The 23,924-nt window shown below is 41.1% G+C and overlaps 1 protein-coding gene across 12 annotated transcripts in view; it reads left to right on the top strand.

Moving 5' to 3' along the window:
* The window catches only part of rbfox1 (RNA binding fox-1 homolog 1), a 203,428-nt gene that overhangs the window by 143,094 nt on the left and 36,410 nt on the right, over positions 1–23,924 (top strand). For 11 of the 12 annotated variants that reach the window (XM_029836328.1, XM_029836329.1, XM_029836330.1 and 8 more), the window contains one exon: positions 21,376–21,663. In XM_029836328.1, coding sequence (XP_029692188.1) covers positions 21,376–21,663 — 288 coding nt within the window. Of the gene's footprint in view, positions 1–19,079; positions 19,197–21,375; positions 21,664–23,924 lie in introns of those variants that run through there. The other variant, XM_003964340.3, reaches the window with a different exon arrangement.

Below are 23,924 nucleotides of genomic sequence, written 5' to 3'. Positions count from 1 at the left end.
TTTTAATGCCTTCACACCTGCCGTCGTCATGACGAACCAGCTTCCATGAGAGTTGTTTTTGGGATGGGGCGCAGATTTTTGAAAGGCTCGCGGAGCACTAAAAAGTTAAAAGCGACAGCGCAATATTGTCGAAGTTCAACTTTGATTTAAAAGTTCCCGGCGTGAGAAACAAAAGAATCAATCTTTAAGTGCCCTTGAGGAAGACCCTTTACCCCTGATAATCTAGTGCTCGTCAGATCAGACTCCGGTTGTGGCGAGCAGCTTTCTAATTTGATTCGTTTTTTTCTAAAGGTCACATTAGTCGTTCACTCCATCTCCCATTAACGTCAACTGAAGTCCATGTGACAGAATAATTCAAGCATGTCTTGTGTATTGATGCTATCTCCTGCTGTCAGACCAAGCCAATCCTGTCTCCTCGAAATGACATTTTTATAGGACTAATTTGCAATAGCAAACACATTATTGGATAAAATGTAATTCTGCTTGGCTTACTTTTTTGCCGGGGTGGTGACAATCGGCAAAACATACTTGGTCCACACTTTTCCCTGGTTCAGACTTGACAAAATGTCTTTCTCTCACTTACTCATGCTCTCTTTCACACACGCATGCATACACCGTAAACAGTGCCCTAATCTGCACAGCATGTGAGAACGTTTTATCACTCAAGCAGCACCAACGTGCAGCATCCAAGATGGTCCCCTCTTTGTAAGAAAATTCCAGGTTTAATTCTGAGCTCGGAGTCTTTAATCAGCAGGAGGGTCCCCCTACATGAGCCTGGTCCTGCTCAAGGTTTCTTCCTGTTAAAGGGGAGTTTTTCCTTGCCACTGTTGCTTGTCTGGGGTTAGGCCCTGGGATTCTGGAAAGCGCCTTGAAACAATTTTGATTGTATAAGACGCTATATAAATAAAGATTGATTGATTGATTGAATTTGCATTCTTGTTTCCGTCCACAGTCCAGAACTGGGCTTTTCCTAGATGTGCATTTATTTTCTTATATCTCGACACAGGAAGTAAAATTGATTGAAGGCTAAATTGCTCCTCCATGCTCCTCCGTGCGAATGGCATATGTGCCCTGCAGCGGTGACCAATGAAGCAGGCTGCGGCATTTCCTGTGACAATGGTTGGGGATAAACAATGATGAATAGGCAGACGGATCACCCGGAAAATACAATTTCTGTAATTGTGATTAACGATTAATATCACGTATGGGGTCATCTGGCAAAGACTTGACCAAAATTCCAAAATACAATCAAGCATTTAAGAAGAAATCCAAATTTATTATGAACTACTGATATTCACAAAAGGTAAAGAGATGGTTAAAGGCATGTAAAATTTTATTCTTCTTACTTTTGTTCTCAGGACTCACGTTTATGTAGCTCTACATAACAAATATCGCCAGCAGTTTATTTTCGTGTGTGCTGCTTCTTTAAAGATGAGGTACATCAGTGCACACAGCCTGTCTTTTTGACTTCTGTGCACGTTTTTTACAATCACCTCCCACAACGTGCTGCAGATGTTTCCCATGCCAGCCCCCAAAATGAAATGATCTTTCCCAAATTGGTGCCTGACTTCATCACACCTTACCCAGACTAAGACACTGAGTGTGTGTCATTTACAGTGGCTAATTTGAGAGAAAGGTTTAATTTTACACAGCAGCAGCAACAACTTAATTAATTATGAATAGCTCCCCAAACCGTGTCATCGTCAGTCTGGATCTAAGGATAATTAATATTCGGTTGTTACTACCAGCTTTTACCGTAGCGGCGCAGGTATACTGCTGCAACACACAAAGAAAGCCTGGATAAAGTGAAACAAATAAATAAATCCATAAAGTTGAATATGATTCAAGTCCCTCGTGCGCAGCTACAAAGCACAATTGGTGTTTCTCTGTTTGCCTTTCTGTTTTAATTTGTGTGTGATTGAAGTGGGACACTGGACCTAATGAGAGCTAACTGGAGCAGCCGCAGAGTCCTTGTCATCGTTGTTGTTGATGGTATGTCTGCATTGATGACTGGCTCTAATGACGATAATGACATTTGCATTGTAAATGTGCCTCTTCAGCAACGGCACAGCCGTAAATGTGGAAACACTTTTTATTTTTAATTTGTTCAACTTTGGAGAGCTTTTACTTCGGGGTGCAATAATCAAAGTCAAATGGCGCAGCATGTCCATTAGCTGAAATGAAGCAAGGACTGATGCACAGATGTATGCAACTAGTCCTTACGTTTCTAATGACATTTTAGACTGAACAAATTACTACAACCCTCATCAATGGCACCAGAGTGGCAAGAATATTTACTTTTACTTTAGAGTGTAACCTTTCCCCCATACAAAAAAGAAAATCATGCTTAGATCACTTTATGTTTATCGTAAATTGGCCATTTATGAATAAGCAATTAATATTAAATGTTTGTCTGTTATGCAAAAACATTAGTTTTTCCATTTCAGTAGCATAGGCCATTGCCATATGAGCTTTTGTGTTATTTCTCGTTCTATTTACAAAGTCACACAGCGTCCAATAACCTGAGTGGATCTGGCCATCCGTACTACATTCATCATTGAGTTTTGAACAGTGTCACTTCTAAACTAATTAGATGCTAGTAACCCAGAGTAAACACTGTCAGCAGCTAATGGTAGGTGAATTGCATAATGAGCCACCATCTGAATTATTTAACAGACACCAGAGAACTGCAGACAGCGTTACCATTGATGATGTCTCATATGTGGCTTTGAGCCATGTTCATACAGCATACTTTGATTGGAGAGGTTCACTGCAGGCCAACACATGGTGCTGCACTCTTCTAATTCCAACACTTTGCGTCTGGCTGATAAATGGCCGCATTTTTAATTAACTAAGCTGCCAAGTTCCCACCATCCTCTCAAAGATGACGAGGCCCTGTTTGTTTTCCAGGTATGGATTTTGTGAGCCTGTGAATTTTATGTCGGACAGCTGACACTGGACTTTCTCGATGATTCATATTAGCACATAAATGCGCCACAGACAGTGATTTATAACTGAATGTGCTCTTTTTTCCTCCCCTTCTGCACCACCCATTGATTGTAGGATATAGTTTGACAGCAATGAGAGCCCTACAGAAAAGAGCTACAAACTGAGGGTATGGCACACACCAAACATTAAATTCAATGAAGTCCACTTTAATGTAATTGGACTAATTTAGTGATGGTGTGTTTTCCTGTCCATCAACTGCTTGACTACACTGTTGTGTACTAACAGGCAAATTTGCTATGCACGCCTGGTGGATGAAGAACAAGCACTGTCCCCTTTAAAAAATGTCAAATACTAAACTAGAACTCGTCGGAGAGAGGGAAACTGATATCATGCAGCGTAAGATACTAGCTTATTTGATTGTGTTGATTTTGAGCCCATCAAAGTTTTCATGATGAGTTTTGTGTTTAAATGTCTACCGTGACTGCACCTAGTGTGGTCGAAGATGAAGACAATTGTATATTTGTTCTTGATAATCAGCATTGTGGACAGGCTGCAAAGCATTTCTATCAAATGAGGTGAATGTCCCTGAAACTTGTAATCTACTACATAATTTACACCTGAAAAATCTTTATTGAGGACAGTGGGAAAGCTTATAAATACACATTCAACATAGAGCAGAAGTGTGAATAATTTTACATACATTCAGTACATATAGTACTATACAAACATTTCTTTCACTTGCTTGTATTAGACCGTTTAAGTCCTCAGTCAGCAGCTTTTAGCTGATGTTTTCTTCTGCATAATTTATGTTACCAATCCACGCAAACTTTACCATCTGCACACTTTTAATAGCCAATTTCCATAACTGAGGATCGGACCGCCAAGTGAGGGTCTGTTGGGAACGCTTGGTGGAGGAACCCGTCAGGCTGGTCTTCAACTCCTACCTCCGACAGAGCTTTGATCGTCTTCCGAGGGTGGTAGGGGACATTGAATGGGCCATGTTCCGCTCCGTCATTGTCGAGGCGGCTGTCGCGAGCTGTGGCTGCAAGGCCGCTGGTGCTGGTCGTGGCGGTAATCCCCGTACCCGATGGTGGACACCAGAGGTGAGGGGAGCTGTCAAGCTGAAGAAAGAGGCCTAGAGGTCATGGCTGGTCTGTGGGTCTCCGGAAGCAGCTGACCGGTACAGGCTGGCTAAACTGGTTACGGCCGTGACAGTCGCGGAGGCAAAAACTTGGGCATGGGAGGAGTTCGGTGAGGATATGGAGGAAGACTTTCGGTCTGCTCCAAGAAGATTCTGGCAAACTGTCCAGCACCTTAGGGGCGGCAGGTAGCAACTCGCCCACACCGTGTTAGGTGTGCGTGGGGCTGCTGACGTCTCGTGGAGCAATTATCCGGCAGTGGAAGGAATACTTCCAGGAGCTCCTCAATCTTACCAACATGTATCCTCAAGGTGGAACAGAGTCAGATGACCAGGAGGTTGACCATCCAATTCTGGAAGTTGCAGAGGTAGTGAAACAGCTGCCCGGCAGAGGAGCTCCAGGAGCAGATGAGATCCACCCGGGGTATCTTAAGGCTCTGGATGGTGTAGGGCTGTCCTGGTTGACACGCCTCTGCAACATTGCGTGGACATCGGGGACAGTGCCCTTGGACTGGCAGACTGGGGTGGTGGTCCCTATTTTTAAGAGTGGGGACCAGAGGGTGTGTTCCAACTACAGGGGGATCACACTCCTCAGCCTCCCTGGGAAGGTCTATGCCAGGGTGCTGGAAAAGAGGATTAGACTGATAGTCGAACCTCTGATCAAGGAGGAACAATGCGGGTTTCGCCCCGGTCGTGGAACCAGGGATCTGCTCTTTACCCTTGCTGGGATGCTTGAGGGGAGTTGGGAGTTTGCTCAACCAGTCCACATGTGTTTTGTGGACTTGAAAAAGGCTTATGACCGGGTCCCCAGGATCCTGTGGGGGGTGCTCTGGGAGTATGGGGTGGAAGGTCCCTTGATAAGGGCCGTCCAGTCCCTGTACCAAAGGAGCAGGAGTTGGTCCAGATAGCTGGTTGTAAGTTGGACTCGTTCCCAGTGAGGGTGACTGCCCTTTGTCACCGGTTCTGTTCATAACTTTTATGGACAGAATTTCTAGTCGCAGCCGGGGAGTGGAGGGTGTCGAGTTCGGTGGGCAGAAGATCTCGTCGCTGCTTTTTGCGGATGACGTAGTTCTTCTGGCGCCATCGAACACGGACCTCCAACAAATGCTGGGACGGTTCGCGACCGAGTGTGAAGTGGCAGGGATGCGGATCAGCACCTCCACGTCAGAGTCCATGGTCCTCGCTCGGAAAAAGGTAGAGTGCCTTCTCCAGGTCGGGGAGGAGGTCCTGCCCCAGGTGGAGGAGTTCAAGTATCTCGGGATCTTGTTCACGAGTGAGGGTAGGATGGAACGGGAGATCGACAAGCGGATCGGAGCGGCGTCCGCAGTGATGCGGGCACTTAACGCTCAGACATCCGGGAGGGGCTCGGAGTAGAACCGCTGCTCCTCCACATCGAGAGGAGTCAGTTGGGGTGGCTCGGGCATCTGGCTAGGATGCCTTCCGGACGCCTCCCTTTAGAGGTGTTCCGGCCTTGTGGCCGGCCCAGGACTAGGTGGAGAGATTACATCTCTCGCCTGGCTTGGGAGCGGCTGGGGGTTCCCCCGGAAGAGCTGATGGAAGTGGCCGGGGAGAGAGCTGCCTGGGCATCCCTCCTGAAGCTGCTGCCCCCGCGACCCGGATCCAGATAAGCGAGAGAAAACGAAACGAAACGAAACATTTTTGATAGAAAATTGTTTAGTTTTGTTTTTATATTAACTTTTTTATCCTTCCATATTGTACTTATATAATTTTATTTTGATAGTCAATGCCAAATAAACAAGAAAAAACAACAATGAAAGGCACGTCTGGCACTGGAATGATGTTATGTAGAGAAACCAGCTAAAATCTATTTTATTTGTTTTACACTGTAGCAGTGAAGCTGAAAGCAAAGCTGCTGCCTCCAGGTTTTACTGAAAATGTATGAGCACACGTTACATTGCATTTGTAGTGACTGGAGCTCTGCAGCAAAAGAGCTGTCATTTTCACATTAAAGTTTGTTTATGCTGCACTTCTGCAGCACAATCCTTTGTCTGTGTTGCACTTTAAGCCAGTTTGGTCTGGCGGGGATCTTTGTCCACATTACTGTAGAACAGTGGGGGAAAAAGGAAATTTCACTTAAAATGTATTCAGTGTAGTCATCTAGGCATTGTAGATAGATAGATAGATAGATAGATAGATAGATAGATAGATAGATAGATAGATAGATAGATAGATAGATAGATAGATAGATAGATAGATAGATAGATAGATAGATAGATAGATAGATAGATAGATGACATCACAATGCTGTAACACCATTGTACATATTATCACAGTATAATTGAAGCACTGTATCCCAAATTATATGGTTTTGTTTCCAAGACGACTCATTTTCAAAAGGCAGGGAGTCTGTGTATGAGTTTGCCTCTTTGTGTGTGTGTGTTCTTGTCCTGAAATGCATTATTTATACTGCCTGCCTGCACTGCTTGGGAACCCTGCTATTTTCCGTGGGCGTTAAGCATGCACAAAGGGCGCAGCTCAGCTCTGTTCATCAGCAGCCGTTGCATAACATTTCTAGTCCTGTGTGACTTGGGGCTGTGGCTGCGTGGAGCTAACGCTGCTTGCTCTGCGCTGCAGCACAAATCCGCCTCTTGCTCCATGGCTATAATGCTCATGCTTTCGCTACATGGGTCTCCGTGTGTTTTATTATTTAAAAGAACCTTCCGTCTGATTTCTTGTTGAACCGCAATGGCGGGATACTGAACTTGACGCAGCGCCACAAAAGTAGCTGTTTCTAACCTTCTGCTACCTTCTGGCATCACCAACAATGCCAGTACTATAGCTGCAGAGTAATTAATCATAACTCTGGAACAACACTGCATTCAGTCCAGCCATTGCATTCAAGTGCGAAGCAGCCTTTCTTTCCCCCTTAAAGCAAACCGCCAGTATTTTAAATACCATTACAAAAACGGTTTGAACAGAAAATACAAAAAATAGAGCTGTGTCATTTACATAAAGATGAACATCCCATTTAGAATGTAACAGTACAGAAGGGAAACAGGGGCAAAATTGATGCCAGTGGAATGCTTTTATTTTTAGTACAAGTGACTATACACGTTACTCACGGTTCAGCAGTTCCAATTCTATTTAAAAGCAATGGAATTAGACTGACTTTAATGCAGTACTTACATTTCTTATTTGCCCCATTGTTCAAAGACATTGCCATGAATGTCTAAAAGCGGATATTGCATCTCCGCTCCAATGACTCTTTCACCTCTGTGTGTGTTTGTGTGTATGGGGGGTGTTGCACAATACAGGTGACAACAACTAAATACAACACTAACAAGGATGCACCATTATCAGTAATATTATAGTTGTACTGAAATGACAGATTATGACCTAACAAAGTTGACCCATAGCTATTTAACACTGGATCCTCAATTCTTTGACACTGTAGTAGAAAGATATAAAGGGGCTGATAAGATTCTCATCATTATTCTTATCAGAATTGGCAACAAAATAGAGAAAATAAATAATGCAACAACCTTACTTCCATTACGGCCCAATACATCAAACTACAAATCAATCTGGAGCTCATCTTTCACAGCCTTCTGCCTCATGTGGGTTACATTTGGGATGTTTGAGGGTATGGCTGTGCGGTCAAATGCTATATGATCTCTCAAAGGACGGTGTCATGACCTGGCTCTAGGCCAAAGTGAAATTAAACAGGAGTGATTTATTGCAACTAACAAAAGAAAGACAAAAGAATTAACTCTATTCTGAGGTGTGGGTGTGTGTGTGCGCGTGTGTCTGTGTTTTTTGACGTACAGTAGGTACATTGAGGGGCAAGAAATAAAACAGCGCTGCAGGCAGTGGTGGGACAGCACGCATGAGGGAGAGCCAGCCTTGTTAGGGCCCGAACGTGTTTCCCCTGCCGAGCACTCTGGCTGCAGTAAACTTCTGTGAATAACCTCAGAGAAGCAGAGTATTAGCAAATCATTCCGCCCTCTAACATTGAGGGTTGAATAGTAGACGATGCCCAAAGATGCAGTTAAAAAAAATATGTGTATACTAAAACCAGTGTATCCAACACGTATTGAAGCAGTCACACAACATGCATGGCCACACACATGCAGGCAAGCACATTCTGTTCCGATCAGGGAATATCCCTCATTTGCATGCGAGAGCTAAAGCGTTGGGGAGAGGGGGCTGTTTTTGTAGATTATGGAAATCACCATGAGGAGACGACGACACCGTGTCTCTCTGTGTCAGTGATCATGTGCATGTGTGCGAGTTACTGCTGTACATGCCGTGTTGTGTTGACAGAGCAGTTCCCGATGAACCCAGTCCCTGGTTTCACTGTGGCCAGCTGCATGCCAGAACGTCAGCTTTACTTTATTTTTTGTGTGTTGGTCTCAACACAACAAACCTAATTATGTGAATATGTGTTTCAATAAATACATATGTTCCTGGCTGCTCCTGGTGTGTCATGTCACCTTTCTCTGTGTTCGTGTATGTGTGTGCGTGTGTGTGTGTGGTGTGTGCGGCTTGGATTATGCGCAGTGGTGGAAATGTAAATCGTGTAATTATAGCCCCCAAAGTCAACAATTTGAATTAATGCATGCAGCTCATGTGATGAAAATGAAATAAATTTCCAATGCGGTATTAGCATACTGTATGCTAGGACAACCCCCAACCAAACACACAAACACAAACAAAGATGGTTTTTGTGTATCCTGTGGACACAAATTACTTCATGAAGTAAGACACACTCACCTCCAGACGCTTAATAATTAAATACAAGCAAAATGTGTGTTTGAAGCCCTGGACTCCTGCCAGCAGCTGCAGAAAACTGCACATTATACAACACAGGAGCAGACAAACATGGAGGAAAAGCTGCATCCTGTGTCCAATAGGGGGCGATACAAGACAATTTAGAGCTCATATCACAATTTGGAAATTGTTGAAATAGTTTCATCATCCAGTGTCGATTGTTTACATTTTTTACATCTTAAAGGCATGCTGTCAGTTTTTTTTGTCCTTTTCATTGGCAAAAGTGCTTAATGTTTCCAAATTTTTGTTATAAATGTCATGCTAGGGGCTGCTATTGACAATTTGGCTGTTTCAAATACACCAGAGGGTCCATCCATCCAAAGTTCTGGGGCCTATCCCAGCTGTCTTTGGGCGATAGGTGCTGTACATCCTGGACAAGATGGCAGTTCAACCCAGGGCCAGCACACAAAGACAAAATAGAGCAGAAGGGTAAATAAACCAAAACATCTAAAGTTTAATTCAACAGTGAAAGTCATAAATGTTGGTCCTTAGATGTTTTTATCAAGTTCTTCAATACATTTGAAAATGTATTTAATGCCGTGAAACAGTCCAACAGCAGCTGCCAGACAAGAACTGCAGTTGAAGCCCACTTCAATTAAAGTCAGGTAAATTTAGCTCAATGTCCAATGGGAAAGCTTTTACCATTTGGTGTTTGCGGTACACTAAAGCAGATATTTCAAATAACACCCCAAAGGCACTAAAAACGGAACCCAGAAGGGACGTTTTGGATCAGACGATGGGAAAGTTTTCAGTTGTGAATAGGGAGATTAAAGAAGCTGCTTTTTGGACAAGATGTTGAAAGGGTTTGCAGCCGTGTTTGTGGAAACAAAAACAGGTAAAGTATGATTTTTCCCAACTTTATGAACACCATGTTCATGTGTCTAAACCTACCCAGCGCAGACATGTTCAGTGGTTTAAATCGTGTCCTTCTGAAACGAATGGCTCAGTAATTTCTTTTTCCGATACAATAGTCAAGCATATCTTGTTCAGTGAAGATTTCTTTGTTCTTTGCATTCCCCTGAGGGGAAAAATACATTTACAGCTTTTCCCCTCTGAGCAATCTATTAAGTCTTTAAAACAGATACATTTTCATTTACATTTTAGTCATTTAGCAGATGCTCTTGTCCAAAGCGACATACAGTGGCCTGCTGTGTTCCTGTAAACGAGCAATGACGCCTTTGCTTTATTGCAGTTGCTGAATTATTAGATTTCAAGAGCTTCGAGGAATTTATTTTCATGCATTTCTGCCCAACTCTTGCTGTTTGGATCTGTCTAATTTTATCCCCTTGCTCACCATCTCACCCCCTCCACACGCAAAAACACACACTGAAGAATTGGATTTTGGATCAGTTTTAAGCATTGGCCATGATTCTTTTGGGCAAAGTGAGTGGAAGCTCATCTCTATGTTGCCTTGGAAACGTTGCAGGAAGAAAATGTTTGATATGTCCTTGGAGGACCTATAATATATGTGAGTGTGCATGTGTGAACGCACGTTTGTGTGAGAGGGGAGAAGGGAGGGTGGAAGGGAGCGAGAGGTGTATGGAGGAGGTTGTGTACAAGTGCATTTATTCTGTTATATATTTATTCTCATCCTGTCAGAGGATGTTACATGATAGCAGATTATATGTCAAGCTCAAAGCTGAAATCAATGATCTATAAAAGAAATAACCAGCCATATCCTCCTCCTCAAATCCTCACCCTTAAGCTGGAGGCTTCCACAGGCTTCCCTTCTCTATGAATTCAATGCTATTGCTAGTTACCTTGGTATTACCATATATAGTTAAATATAGACTCTATACAGCGTTTATATTGACAAACACTTGAAATCAAGTGCAATTATTCAATAATGCGTTAATGTTTTCTTCTGTTAATTGTAGCAAACTATTCTAGAGTAGAGCTGTAATTCAGTTTGACATTTTTTTAAACAAAATTGTGGTTTTTAAGCAGTGTGAAGCAAGACATTATCCAATTTAGCTTTGTTTTAATTCTATTAGCGACCCAATGATTGGGGTTTTCTCCAGGTACTCTCATACCTCCAGAGACCAAAAACCAGACACATTAGGGAGACTCTAAATTGCCTGAAGCTGTGAGTGTGTCAGCAAATAGTGTGTATGTTGTGCAACGAACTGTTGACCTGTCCAGTGTGTATTCCTGTCGCACAGCTCTCTGGATTACAGAGAAAGGCATTAGTGCCCCCTGTGATAATTGGAAAAGAGGAGCAGTTAAATAAAACCGACTAGTTGATTGAAAGTGTTCACTGATCGTTTTGGACATTTACTGCATGTACTACCAGTGTAACCTGGTGTACAGACAAATAACTGTCATTGTTCTATGCTTCCGTTCTCAGGCAAATATTAGTATCTTATTACCTGACAGTCATTTGAATTCAGGTTTTTCTTTTACTGGCTCTTTTGAGGTCTTGCCCCCAGATTCACACCTGCTGTTCAAACAAGCTATTCAAGCAACCTTATGCTCACACCTTGATCTTCTTTTGCAGCAATTCAGCATAGACTTTTGCATAGACTTTAGGTTTTGATGAATACAACTGCCAGTGTTCTGTATTTTGTCTGATCCTTTGTTCATGGTCCAATTTAGGGCCTCACATGTAATTAGAAAAAAAAGAATTTATATGTGTGTTTGTGTGTGATGCCACATATTGGTTCTGTGGCAAAATGCCTGTTATGTCTGTTACCGTAAAATGTCAATACTTGTTTGCGGGCTATTTGCAAGGAACTCATCGATAGCTATTGACCCAAGAGTGTTGTTAGAGGACATCCCACTGGCCTCTGTATCTAACTTTAAATTTTGTCTAACTCTTGGTGGTATTAAAATGTCATTAAGCTGAAAAAAACACCATAAATGACAACAGGCTGTCATATTTTAAATACCACCGCAGGTTGGCAGACTTTGCAAGCTTTGCTAGTATTAGCATAATCAACTGTCAGCACCATCAGCATCGATGGTTCGTATCATCATTGTAACAGGGTAGAGCCAACAGTTCAGATTACTTGCAATAATCATTGCTAAGCTTTTAACTGCAGAGTTGGAGGAGGAACATTTTTAGTACATTAAAAACTATTGTGTTTGTTTTTACTTCTTTTGAAAAAATGAATTAAATTAAAAAACACCAAAACAAAGCAATCAATCCCGAAAAATTTTAAATGATCATACTGATCCCAAAAATGCTAAAGTTTATCGACACGCGCTATAAAAGCGTTCACTCTTTCACCAATTTCCAGTCTGGGGATTGCATGACCGGACAATTAATTAGTGAACCCTGAAAATAAACAAAGATTTCAGACAGCCCAGGGCACATCTGTGTGTGGGCGTGTTCACGCTCATCTGCATGGACGAGTGGGCTAGTAGTCAGCCAAGGTCACTTGACAGTTTTTGTCAGGGCTGTCTGTCAGACATCACGTTTTAAATGGATGAAATGAACCTTGAAAACATGCCCACACATGGCTGGCAGGAACTTCAGCCATTCCCTCAGGTATTGTGGGAAGTCGCGAAGGGGACACTGCTGGCTGGCTTATTGGCATTTACTACTATTAAAAAGCCTTGACATAACTGTCTGTGTAAAATTAAAATTACATTGACCAAAATTATATATATAAACTTGATAATAAGACTGGGAATACTGCAAACCTCCAAGTAGCTGAGCAACCAGTTTCATTAACATACAAAATATTACAATATGAAATGTAATATTTTTATTTCTGTGCCCTTAAATGCTACTTCTATATGGATTAATATTTTATCATTATAAGCAATAATTTTGGGTCATTCATCACATTTTCCCCCTTTTAGTCTGATAATAATACAGTGGTGAAAATAAAAGCACATGAAGCAATTAGTATATGCAGGGAGTAGATGGAAGATTTATGAAATGTCATAATCTTAAAAAGTTCATTTAGTGAAAGGAATTCTTGTTAATTTAGGCTGCTGAAACATGTATTTCAGGTCTTAGTACTGTGTGTATCTGTAATAATCCACTGGTCAGTATCATGATCTACCAATCCACTGGTCAGTATCATGATCTACCAATCCACTGGTCACTATCATGGTCTACCAATCCACTGGTCACTATCATGATCTACCAATCCACTGGTCACTATCATGGTCTACCAATCCACTGGTCACTATCATGATCTACCAATCCACTGGTCAGTATCATGATCTACCAATCCACTGGTCACTATCATGATCTACCAATCCACTGGTCACTATCATGGTCTACCAATCCACTGGTCACTATCATGATCTACCAATCCACTGGTCAGTATCATGATCTACCAATCCACTGGTCATTATCATGCTAAACGAGCTATAATGTGGACTACACTTATATGATTATAGGAACTATATAGAATACGGATCCTCAATACAAAACAAATCATGTTATTTGCAACTTTTGTTTTTACTTTTTGTTTTGAAGGACAGGACATTCATCCATTTGTCCTACTTAAGACAGAAAAATAACTAGCTTAGTCCAACCTTCTGTTAAAAATCTCCTTAACCTTCGCAAATTTAGGTTATTGGGGATATTAAACAGTGTTGATATAGGAGAAAAACACCATTGTCAATGTGAATGGGTTCTATCAAACAGTTTTAGCATGTTATCTTTGCTAACAAGAGACCGTTCTGATAAATCAAGGTTGAAGAAAGAAATAATTGGCAGGTGTTTACTGAATACAAAGATTTCTTTTTGAACAGGGCCTCCTGAAATTTTAAAAGTGACATTCTTTCGACTGGCTCATGACAAATGTCACTGCCTTTCTCCTTAATAAGAAAATGTGGCTGTTCACATCACATTTATCCTTGTCCAGAGTGAACTGAACAAGGTTTTCTTCTCTTTTGGCATTAGCCTTGATGCTAATGCTTTTTTGCATCAACATGGAAATGTTAAGGTGGTTTGTTTTTTATTGACAGAAGCTAAACTGTACTCTTAAACTTCCCACTGCAGGAAGTAGCTTCAATGTAGTGAAATGTTCTGCCTATTGTAGTCAGAGCAGCTAAAGATCTAACAGTTCTAAGCTGAGCATAATGAGGGTCAAACCCACAGGAGACCCATGGCTTCTGTAGAAAACCTGGTGCTACTGAACTCCAATAAATAGATTCAACATTTTGTGAAAAATAACAATGACAAGTTTATCGTGTCGTAGTCTCACAGTAGTCATTTAGAAATGAATAAACTTTCTCTGTCTGCAAACACAATGTGGTTATGACTAACCATAATAATACTTTACTAATGTATTACAGTTTTATGATCCGTTCCTATACTGAACCTGTCCTACTCCAGCTCCATAGCTATTGTGTTCCTGTGTATTTTAAAATGGCTACATATAAAATCTGTACTTTCAAAATGCATATTCAGACAGTGTAAACTGTTAAAAATGTGGTGTTGAGATGGATACTAAATGATGTCATATCATTCTTACACATAATTCACTGCTAAGATCCCATTAACCAGGACCCAACGTAAAATGTCAAATATGTAGCTATTTATCTACAAAACAGCAGCTTGTAATTGAGGCTTTATTAGCCTGGTAATATGAGGTGTGGCACAAGAAGAATTTGCACATTTCTTAACTTTAATATGATTGTTTTCTCTGTATATTCTTTAGGAGCAATGGCATCTGTCACTGTTGTGATATGGTCTCTTTTCTGGTATTTAACACTTGTTAATCTGCCAAGAAAGCTCACAGATGTTGTGCCGTTACCACACTCAATGTTCACACATTGTTGAAAGTGAAAGCTATTACGCTAGCACATACAACCGATCAAGAGAGAGGGAGTTGTGAAAGCACAGATGATGGAATGGTATTATAGACCCATCTGTTGGGTGTTGTCATTGGAGGAGAGGTAGTTGTATCTCATTCACAAAGGTGTGAACAATTCTGGTAAATCATCTTATGTAATAACAGACATTTTCCCACATTTAACAGACAAAGAATGTGTTTCTGCCCTTTATGCTTAAACCTGCTTCTCTAATTGCAAGTAGCATGTGAGTTAATTTACTCATTTATTTTGACTGGGTCATCAGTTAAATCTAGCAGATCTCCATCCAATAGAGCATTTTGGGATGTGATAGAACAGGAGATTCACATCAGGGATGTGCAGCTGACAAATCTGCAGCAAATGCAGTGTGATGCTGTCAATATGGACCAAAACCTTTGAGGAATGTTTCCAACACCTCGTTCAAAGTATGCCAGAAGGAATTAAGGTGGTTCTGAAGTCAAAAAGGGTTCCAACCTTTTACAAGCAAGTTGTTCCTAATAAAGTGGCCTTTCACTGTATGAGTAAAACAAGCTTGCAACAAAAACTGTAACCTCCAGAAACCCTGCCTCCACATGCATTTCTGACTTTTAGTTATTATAATTATTAAGTCCTACTAATCCCACATAGCTAGAAACATTTTTTGAAAGTGTACTCCAAATGAAAGCTCGAGTCTTAGGAGAGAGAGGAGACTTTTGATATTTCATTGAGGTACATCGGGAGTTTCTAGTAAATCCCATTTTGAACAATGCGGAATGGCTTATTTTCACATTGCAGCCTACCATGAGAGGAACATCAAGTGGTGCGGCTTTCCTTTTTGAATGGTTTATGGACTGACTGCTTGAACACATCAGGAAATTGGCAATTGGAAAATGACGATATAGCACCAGTCATTTTGTGACCTAACCAGAGTGTTGACTAGACCAGGTATAATGGTGCGGACCTCCATGCTACACAGGCATCATAGTTACACAGGAGCTACAGTATCACCTGTACTCTGGCATTACTAACACATTTAGTTCTAATTCCACTCAGCTAACACCTTCAGGGACAATCAGAAAGTCCAACAGCAGTCTTTAATGTTAGGGAAATTGGCATATGTTTTCACTGGGACCTTTTTTGTGCCTCCTTTTAAATGCTTTTTGAAAACAGCACCCGGTGGCTTGTAAGGATTATTCAGAATTTCAAGAACACAACATGCTCGTCTCACCCTCTTCCTTTAGATGCTGCAGGACATTTTCAGGGCCAGGTCAATCACAACATGACCGATGACAAATATATATATATATTTATTTATTTTTTTAAGAGAGAGAGAGCCAGGAGTTCGCTTTTTTATTTTGAAATCTTTGGAATGAATAACAGTGTATGTCGCCTAAGTTATTAACCAGCCCTGATATTGTGCCAAAAGTAATGTTTCTCCTTTTTAAACATGAAAAAATGAATCTGCACAGCTGCCCACAGTTTCTGAATCCATTTTAACTACACACAATGTATTAATAATTATTAAAAAAAAGAGATAATTACTGCATGCATATCGCCCACCAGATGTTTAGGTCAGTTTATTGTTGTACCAGATGGTGAAAACAATTGTGATTTATACACATTTTAATTTTCCATGTGGTGATTCAAGTATTAATTAAGCAATGGTTGTTTCGTCCTTGTATCACAATTGTTACATTTATTACTGCTCCTTATCTCCATCAGTCAGGATCCAGGTCACAGCTTTTATGGTTTTCATTAAGATGGTTTCTTTCAGCTTTGTCCCTTTGCTTTAATCTTATTTTATTTTTATTTATCTTATCTCATCTTATCTTTCCCTAATCGAGTTCCTCCAAATCTACAGAAACTTTAACATCCTAAATGTTTTTTACTAAAAAATTGTTTTGTTTTCAGCATTTTTATTCTTACTTATCTTATCTTCCATTGAGATAAGTCTTAACATTTAATTTCCCAAGTTTTAATGTACTAAATGTAAGATTTCCTTTGCCTTCTAATTTTATTTATTTATCTCCTTATATTTGGGGGGGGTGCTTTTTCAGTGGTAACTAAATGGTAATGACAGCTTAAACTCTTACTTATAGTTGTAATAAATACAGAATATGGTCATGCAGAACAAGGAAACAAGTGCTTTGAAATGAATACTAAATCATTAGTATTCACATGTAGGTAGTTAATGGTGAATTTGTGTCCACTAATCTAAAATGTTACCACCAGGGCATAGCTGAACTCCCATGTCTTTCATCATGGGCATCATCGCTAGCGTTTGAGGGCTGCAGGTGATGTATTTAGGTTTTCCAGTTCAACACACACAAGCCCATTTACAAACACGGCCGGTAACATCCATCCAGTGTACTCGGCTATGAGCTTTCAGGTTCCAGTAGATATCCATCCGAACTGAGTTGATATTTTCACCCTGTGGCAGCTGCTCCACGCCAAAACATCAGCTGAATATATTGCGTGTCATTATGTAAAGGATTACCAGCAGAAGCCCTCATGCACAGGATGGGTTTCCTACCCCAAGATGGATAAGAAGTTAGAGCATAAACGCCATCAAAACCAGCACGTCATGACTGATAGCAGGAAACTCAGCTGAGTCATAACTGAGATGAAGTTCTGTCGCAATAAATGAATGAACAACCAAATTGTATGGCCCTGAGTGACTGAGCTGCACTTCCACAGAGCCTGACAGAGTATGGAGACTATTTATATTTCTGTCTTTATGAGAACTGATTCAGTCTCTGAACTTATGAATATAACATTTTAGAAGTGAGGGCTGGTGTTTGGGGGTTATAATGGGATATGGAAGGGCTAAAACAATTCAATAGATCATTCAAGGCCATCAGAAGTGCAAAAAATAGATGTGTGTGTGTGTGTGTGTGTGGGTCTTGACCCCGCCTCAGCGGTGTTGCTCAGTCACACCCTGCCTCACATTGCCTCGAACCATCCGTCAACTACATGACCAGGACAGACACACACATCTGGCCTAAAGTTGCCCTTTCCACAGACTGACATCCAGCCCCCCCACCCCACTTCTCTCCCCCCCACCCCCTCCCACACACACACACAACATTTTGCTTCCCATCCCTGTGCATTCCTGGTCAGTCAAACGGTTACAAGGCCACGGCCACTTGGCCACTTAGCAAACTATTGATCTGTAGATGATACAGTGTGTTATGTGCATGTCACTTCTTCTTTTGTCCTGCTCTGTGAGTCATTTTTGAGTGATATGCTTTCTAAAGCTGAGACCACTTGTCCGTTATGTTACAAAACGTACACCAACATTCTATTTTGTTATATTTAACAATAAAGATCAAGATTACAGCCCTACAAAGAAGAAGGATCTCAATGTACACGTGCATTTGTCAGTATCAAAATTATTCTCATTCACATCAGAATAAAAGAAGATGACTGTGTGACAATCCTGTTTCGTATTTGCATCAAAATCAGCTGAAACGATGACAGTAGTTTGCAACAAAAAGAGACATACAGTATAATTACCCGTATGTGAGGTCTAGGAGGTCATGAAGAATGATGAGGTAATTTTTACGTGTTACAGCAGCTTTTGCGCAGCATAGGCACACATTGCTCTCATTTGCACTTGGTTTCTGTGTCTCAGTACTGAATAAGTTCCCACTACACTGACGCAAACCACTGCAATGAAGAGTTGCACAAATGTTGCTATTTGCAGACTTTTTCAGTCAGCCTCTTTTCTCATTTGACCCACGTTTGTTCCAAAGCAGCAGGAAATGAAATGGAAACACAAACGATGAAACCAGCTGCAGCTGCTGTGGGCTGCATGACTGTGATACCAGTGTGTAGTTTATGTAGGACAATAACTATGGATAGACTCACTGTGAGTAAAAATCCACTTCACTCTCGTGTCAGTTTGCCCGCAACCACAAATTGCATCTATGTTTATATGAAAGTGACACTAAAGCAAGACCTTTTTTGCAACAGCAAAAGTTAGAAGGTCATTGTTATGTTGAAAAAAATACAAAACTGTCCAGACCATATAAATGTTGTGAAAGATCATTTGTGTGACCTTTACTTTAGAGCTCTTATTTTGAAAAGCTATAATAACAAACAAGATCCAGCAAATGCTTGGATGGATTATAGTACGGTAAATTCTGTGTGCTAATGCATCACGTTGCATTGCATTGTGTTAAGCAGGAACTAATAACACAATAAATGCAAAAATAACCTGTTGTTGGACTGAAATAAGAAACGCATAATTATGTACCACTCTATACTTGAAATAGCAGCAAAAATAATCGCTTGAAGAGGGAAAAGAATGAGGAGGAAAACTGGGGAAAACATAATTGGGTACTGGTGCTTTCATTCAGTAGGACCTCCTCCTCCTCCTCCTCCTCCTCCTCCTCCTCCTCTTCTCTTGCTTATTCCCTCACTTCTCAGTCACACACCCTCTCTCACACACATAATACCATCCATAATTGATGCTAGCTGCAGGCAGACAGTAAAAGGCTGGACTTTGTAGCGCAGCTGGATGTGCAAGGAGGAAAACTGAGGCAAAATGGTAGAGCAGGTACTTCTGAAAAATACACTGGAGTTTTCCTCCATCTCCCTGTTTATTCTCACTCTCTTTCTTCCTCCTGTAATTGTTGCTTCGGAGTTTGCTCTCTCACTTTGCAATGCTGTGCTTGCTGCATGCTCCTGTTTAAGTTTTGACCAGAGAGTGAAGAAAGAACTGGGGAGACAGACAAATGGTGTGTGTGTGGGGGGGCTCTGTCCTGCTTTAAATATTCTTGCCAACAGAGAGTATTGGTGCACCGAACTAGAACAACAGTGCATGTGGCATAATCCACATGCAACCTATGGCAAAATGCATGTCACTGGGGCATTGCAGTATCACAACATGATCAGTGTTATTACCTTTAACTGGTTTGGAACAGAAGGGACAGTCCCCAGTCTATTGACTTCAGCAAAATTATTACTCCCATAAGTGGGTGCAATAAAAATGACTGCATGCCAGCTTTAATACTTAACTTTATGACTGTATCCTATACTGGTATTTCCATTTATTGTCCTCAGAAAATACCGTTTTGAGAAATTGCTACAAAAAAACCAGCAGAAAAACAATAATTTGCGAATAAACGAACTCTCTGCTCCGTATAAACTGCACTTTATTATTTTAATGTGCTTTATGACCTACTATATCACCTATATCATACATGTGTACAATTACTTTTAGAACAAAAGTTGCCCCATAAAAAAATGGTCAAATGGTAGCACGCATTTCCACCAGAGACAGGATGCATACATGCAGCGTTGGTTTGTGAGGCATGCAGAATCAGTAGGCAGCGTCAATGATGGGAGCATTAACTTGGTGATTTACGGCCCTCTTGGTCCGCCTCCACCATGTGACATGATGTGAGAAGATGGACTGCAAAGTAGATTTGGTTGGTATTGGCTTGTTTTGCTATTTAGTTGTCACAGATATGCCATGGATAATTAGGGGTTGCCTGATTTATTTATTTATTTTAGTTCTTTAGTTTAATGCCACTCTACATTTAACTCAAACACATCAGTACTTTTTATTGTTGTGTTCCTGCTTTAATCACCGGTGATTGTTCATGGAAACCATAGATCTCATCATCTATAATGTTGACACAGAACAAGAGTGCAGTACTTTACACTCTGTCAAGACAAACATATAACTCCTACCATGCTAGGTAATGTGATAAACAGCCCGAGTGAACAGGGAAGAGCCATAGCAACACAGTTTTCTATTTTTAATCCTTTATTAAGAGTTAAGTAGAATCAAGAACTGTCATTTAAGAGACTGAGAAATCTTGTCTGTTGGAGCATTAACCCTGGATTTCATTGTATTCCATAAGTCCCCTCTCTCGTTGTGGTGTGCATGTGTGTGTGTGAGCGCGCACGCGCACAGTTCTCTGCCACGTAAAGCATATTTCAGCCTTCCAAATGTGGTTCTCATTACACAGCAGAGCAGGGAGTTTAGCCAAGACTCATTCTCTCCCTCCCTCTCTCTCTCTCTGTAATGACCCACTGGAATAATACTCACTCATACACAACACAGCACACAATGGCCATGTGTTCAGTTGCCTTTTGCTCCTATGAGCAGATTCTATTAATTTTGTTTAGTAAACTCATTTTTCTTGTCTGTGTCTGAGTTTGATTGTCAGAATTCACCTTCCTTGGTATTGGTCGTTAAACTCCCCGGGCTGGTCTCTCTGGTCATTTTACATGCATAATGCACCCCCTGTCAGTTAACAAGGTGCACATTGACCTTTTTCCAAGTGATTTTAGTCAGGTTCCGTTGTTATGAAGGGCAAAATGACATAAAATAGACTCGAGTAAACGAAACATTGACCAGCTCCTATTAAGCTGCGACCTATCGCTGGCTAGTTGTGTCAGAATGCATTCGTTGACTTGAGGTATGTGGCTCCGGAAATCATCAAGATGTTTCTCTGGTGAAAGGACGCACATGCGTTGAGGTTTTACTTCCTTTTTTTAGGAATACGGGGGATAAATTGACTGTCCTTTTTAGCGCGTGGTCGGACTGCATAGTTTTTATTTATGCCTGCTGATAATCGATCACAGTAAGAGGGAGAATACCTCAGAACACCTCACCTATCACTGTGTAATTAGTTTCACGCTATGTTTTCATCTTTCAAAGTCCACAGGAAGCATCTTTTGAATATACACAATGACTTAAACATTCCAAATCTCTGTCTCTACAGGGTAACCAGGACACACCGGCACCCCCGGATCCATCCATGGCCCAGGCTTATCCATCAGCCCAATTTGCGCACCCTCCCCAGAACAGCATCCCTGCTGAGTTCACAGCTTCACACCCCCATCCGCATCCACACTCCCACCCACATCCACACCCTGCAACGGCACAAGACTACAGCGGCATCCAGGCCTCTGTCAGCGAGCATCCGCTCACCATGTACCAGACCTCACAGAGCCACACCGAGCAGAGCGCGTCAGACTCTGGCAGCCAAACGGTCACCGGCACAGCCACAGTAAGGCGTCACGGGAAGCTGATTAAAACACGTTCTAATGGTTTTAAATTAAATCCCCACGCAACAAACACAGCATTCATTACAGCATCAGGCCCAACACTACCAATGACTAATGTCACACTGAGGATACCACAGATAAGAGATCTCACAGAGTCTTGTAGGATTAGGACAACTTTCTGAAGGAAAGCAATTTGGAGGGTGACTGGTTTTTGTACTCAAACAGTTCTCTTTAAGGCTACCGTTCTTGTAAGCGGTAAATTGTGTGTGTTGACTCCTCCCCACTTGCTTTCAATGGAATTCTATCACAGGCATCCCAGTCAAGAATGAATTCAATGGCTGCATAAAAATGTTGGGGAAAATCTATCATATTATTATAGTAAATTTGAGTGTTTTTTTACGTAGTTTGTATGATTGTTGTTTTAATGTAAAGAATCCCTTTGACCTGAGTCATGTTTGCTTAAAAGTCCACCTTTTTCTCTTGATCGCACATGTCAGGTTGCAACTAAAAAGTGACCATGTGCTGTTATCCTAATATCACTCCAACGCATCAGCAGTCCACAGACAATTGCCCATGACCCCCAGAGGGCATTTTGGAGCAAATGTAATATTAGTTATTAGCTTTAATGCCATATATGTGTGCCTCCTTGCAGGCAATCAAACTCCCACTGTTCACTTTGTTATCTAGATTTATTACTTTGTTCGGGGAGGCCAAAATGCTTCAGTCACCCCCTGGTGGCTGTCTGCAAACACCAAGTAGGTCATAAATCGGATCTGATTCTTATTTCTTAAGCAGTGAGATTCACTACATTCGACACTGTTTATTGCTACAGGTGTATAAGTTATAGCCAGTGCAGTTCAGCCAGGCCGTGTTCAGCTTACTGTTGTGACAATGTTGGCCCCTGATGCTGCGAGGCATACACTGTTTCCAATAGTTGTTTGAACTGTCTGTTTTTTACTCTATTGCAGCTTATATGGCCCATTGAAGATGATTTAAAAAGACAAAGATAATAATTATCGGTGTTATTCTTTTTAGACTGGGATCATATATTTAAAATCTTGACAGGTAAATTGGAAATGTTAGTCAGTTTCTTTGTGATCATTTTTTTAAGAGAGTAGAAGAGAAGGAAATCCCATTAGACATTTCTACACGCATTCTGTTTTTTAACAGCATAATGCCATAACAACATCCACTAACAAATCAGGCTGCATGTATCCTAAAGGCAAAACTCGGGGCAAACCTAAGTCAATGAACCGTATTCTCCCGCTCATTAAGCTCATCGCTATGCCTGATAAGGAATAACTGTAGGCAACATGGATGTGAGGAGCAAAACCCATCAACTTTTGTCTCCTCTCATCTACACCGTGTTGCACGGATGACATAAAGACGTGGATTATTGAAGTTTGTGACAGGGCATTAATATGAATGCGATAGGGAGTTGGGCATGTCCTCTCCCCTCAGGGAAATCACACCTTGGGTAATTATTAACCTGTCAAGCAGGCTTTACAATTTACAGTGGTTGGCCTCAAGTTTGACCTCCACTGCACCTTTACTTAAAACTTTGGATCTTTCTCCTTCGACTAAAGAACTGTAGGGCGAATTTGTGATGCACCTTTGGTTTTTCAAGTCTTATTAACTCAGCAACAGCAAAGACGGCAAGCATTTTATCCTCTCAAATCCTATGATGAACGCAGATGGTAACCTTGGTTGGTTGAATGTCACATCCAGGAATCTCACTGCTTTTTTCCCCTAAAATAAAGAGGCCAATGTAATTTGAGGGAAGAAAATGTCGATAAAGTAAAAATGAAAGTCGGGAGTATGAATATCACTTTTGCATGTAATATCAGAAAATAAATCCACTTAACATTTTAAAAGTAAACATTAAAAGAAAGTGTCCCAACTAAAGGTCATATGCAGAAGATGCTGTCTTTCTATTTGAGACACTTTTTATAGCTCCACTTCATGGGGGTTTTGTGTTGGAAAGGTATCTGACAAAAACTTTCTATTCCTGTCATTTTCCAGGTGTTGCCTTTACACCACTTTATGTTTTTCTTGCTTCCTTTCATCCTTTTTTGGGGAAATATTATTCTTGTCAATTCTACCTCTTTACAACTGTAAACAGGACACTGAATTTGGTGACATCTGATGGATCATTGCATGTGTGTTTTGTTTAGCCGTTTAAGCTAACCCAAAGTGGATAAGTAATGTAATAAGTTACACTTTAAGGAAATAGAGAGTGTTGAGTTTGGCTTACAGTCATCTT

The sequence above is a fragment of the Takifugu rubripes genome, chromosome 5, assembly GCF_901000725.2.
Source record: "Takifugu rubripes chromosome 5, fTakRub1.2, whole genome shotgun sequence".
NCBI classification, from domain to species: Eukaryota; Metazoa; Chordata; class Actinopteri; order Tetraodontiformes; family Tetraodontidae; genus Takifugu; species Takifugu rubripes.
The sequence above is the reverse complement of the archived record's forward strand: the minus strand, read 5'-3'. Positions and strand labels throughout refer to the sequence as shown.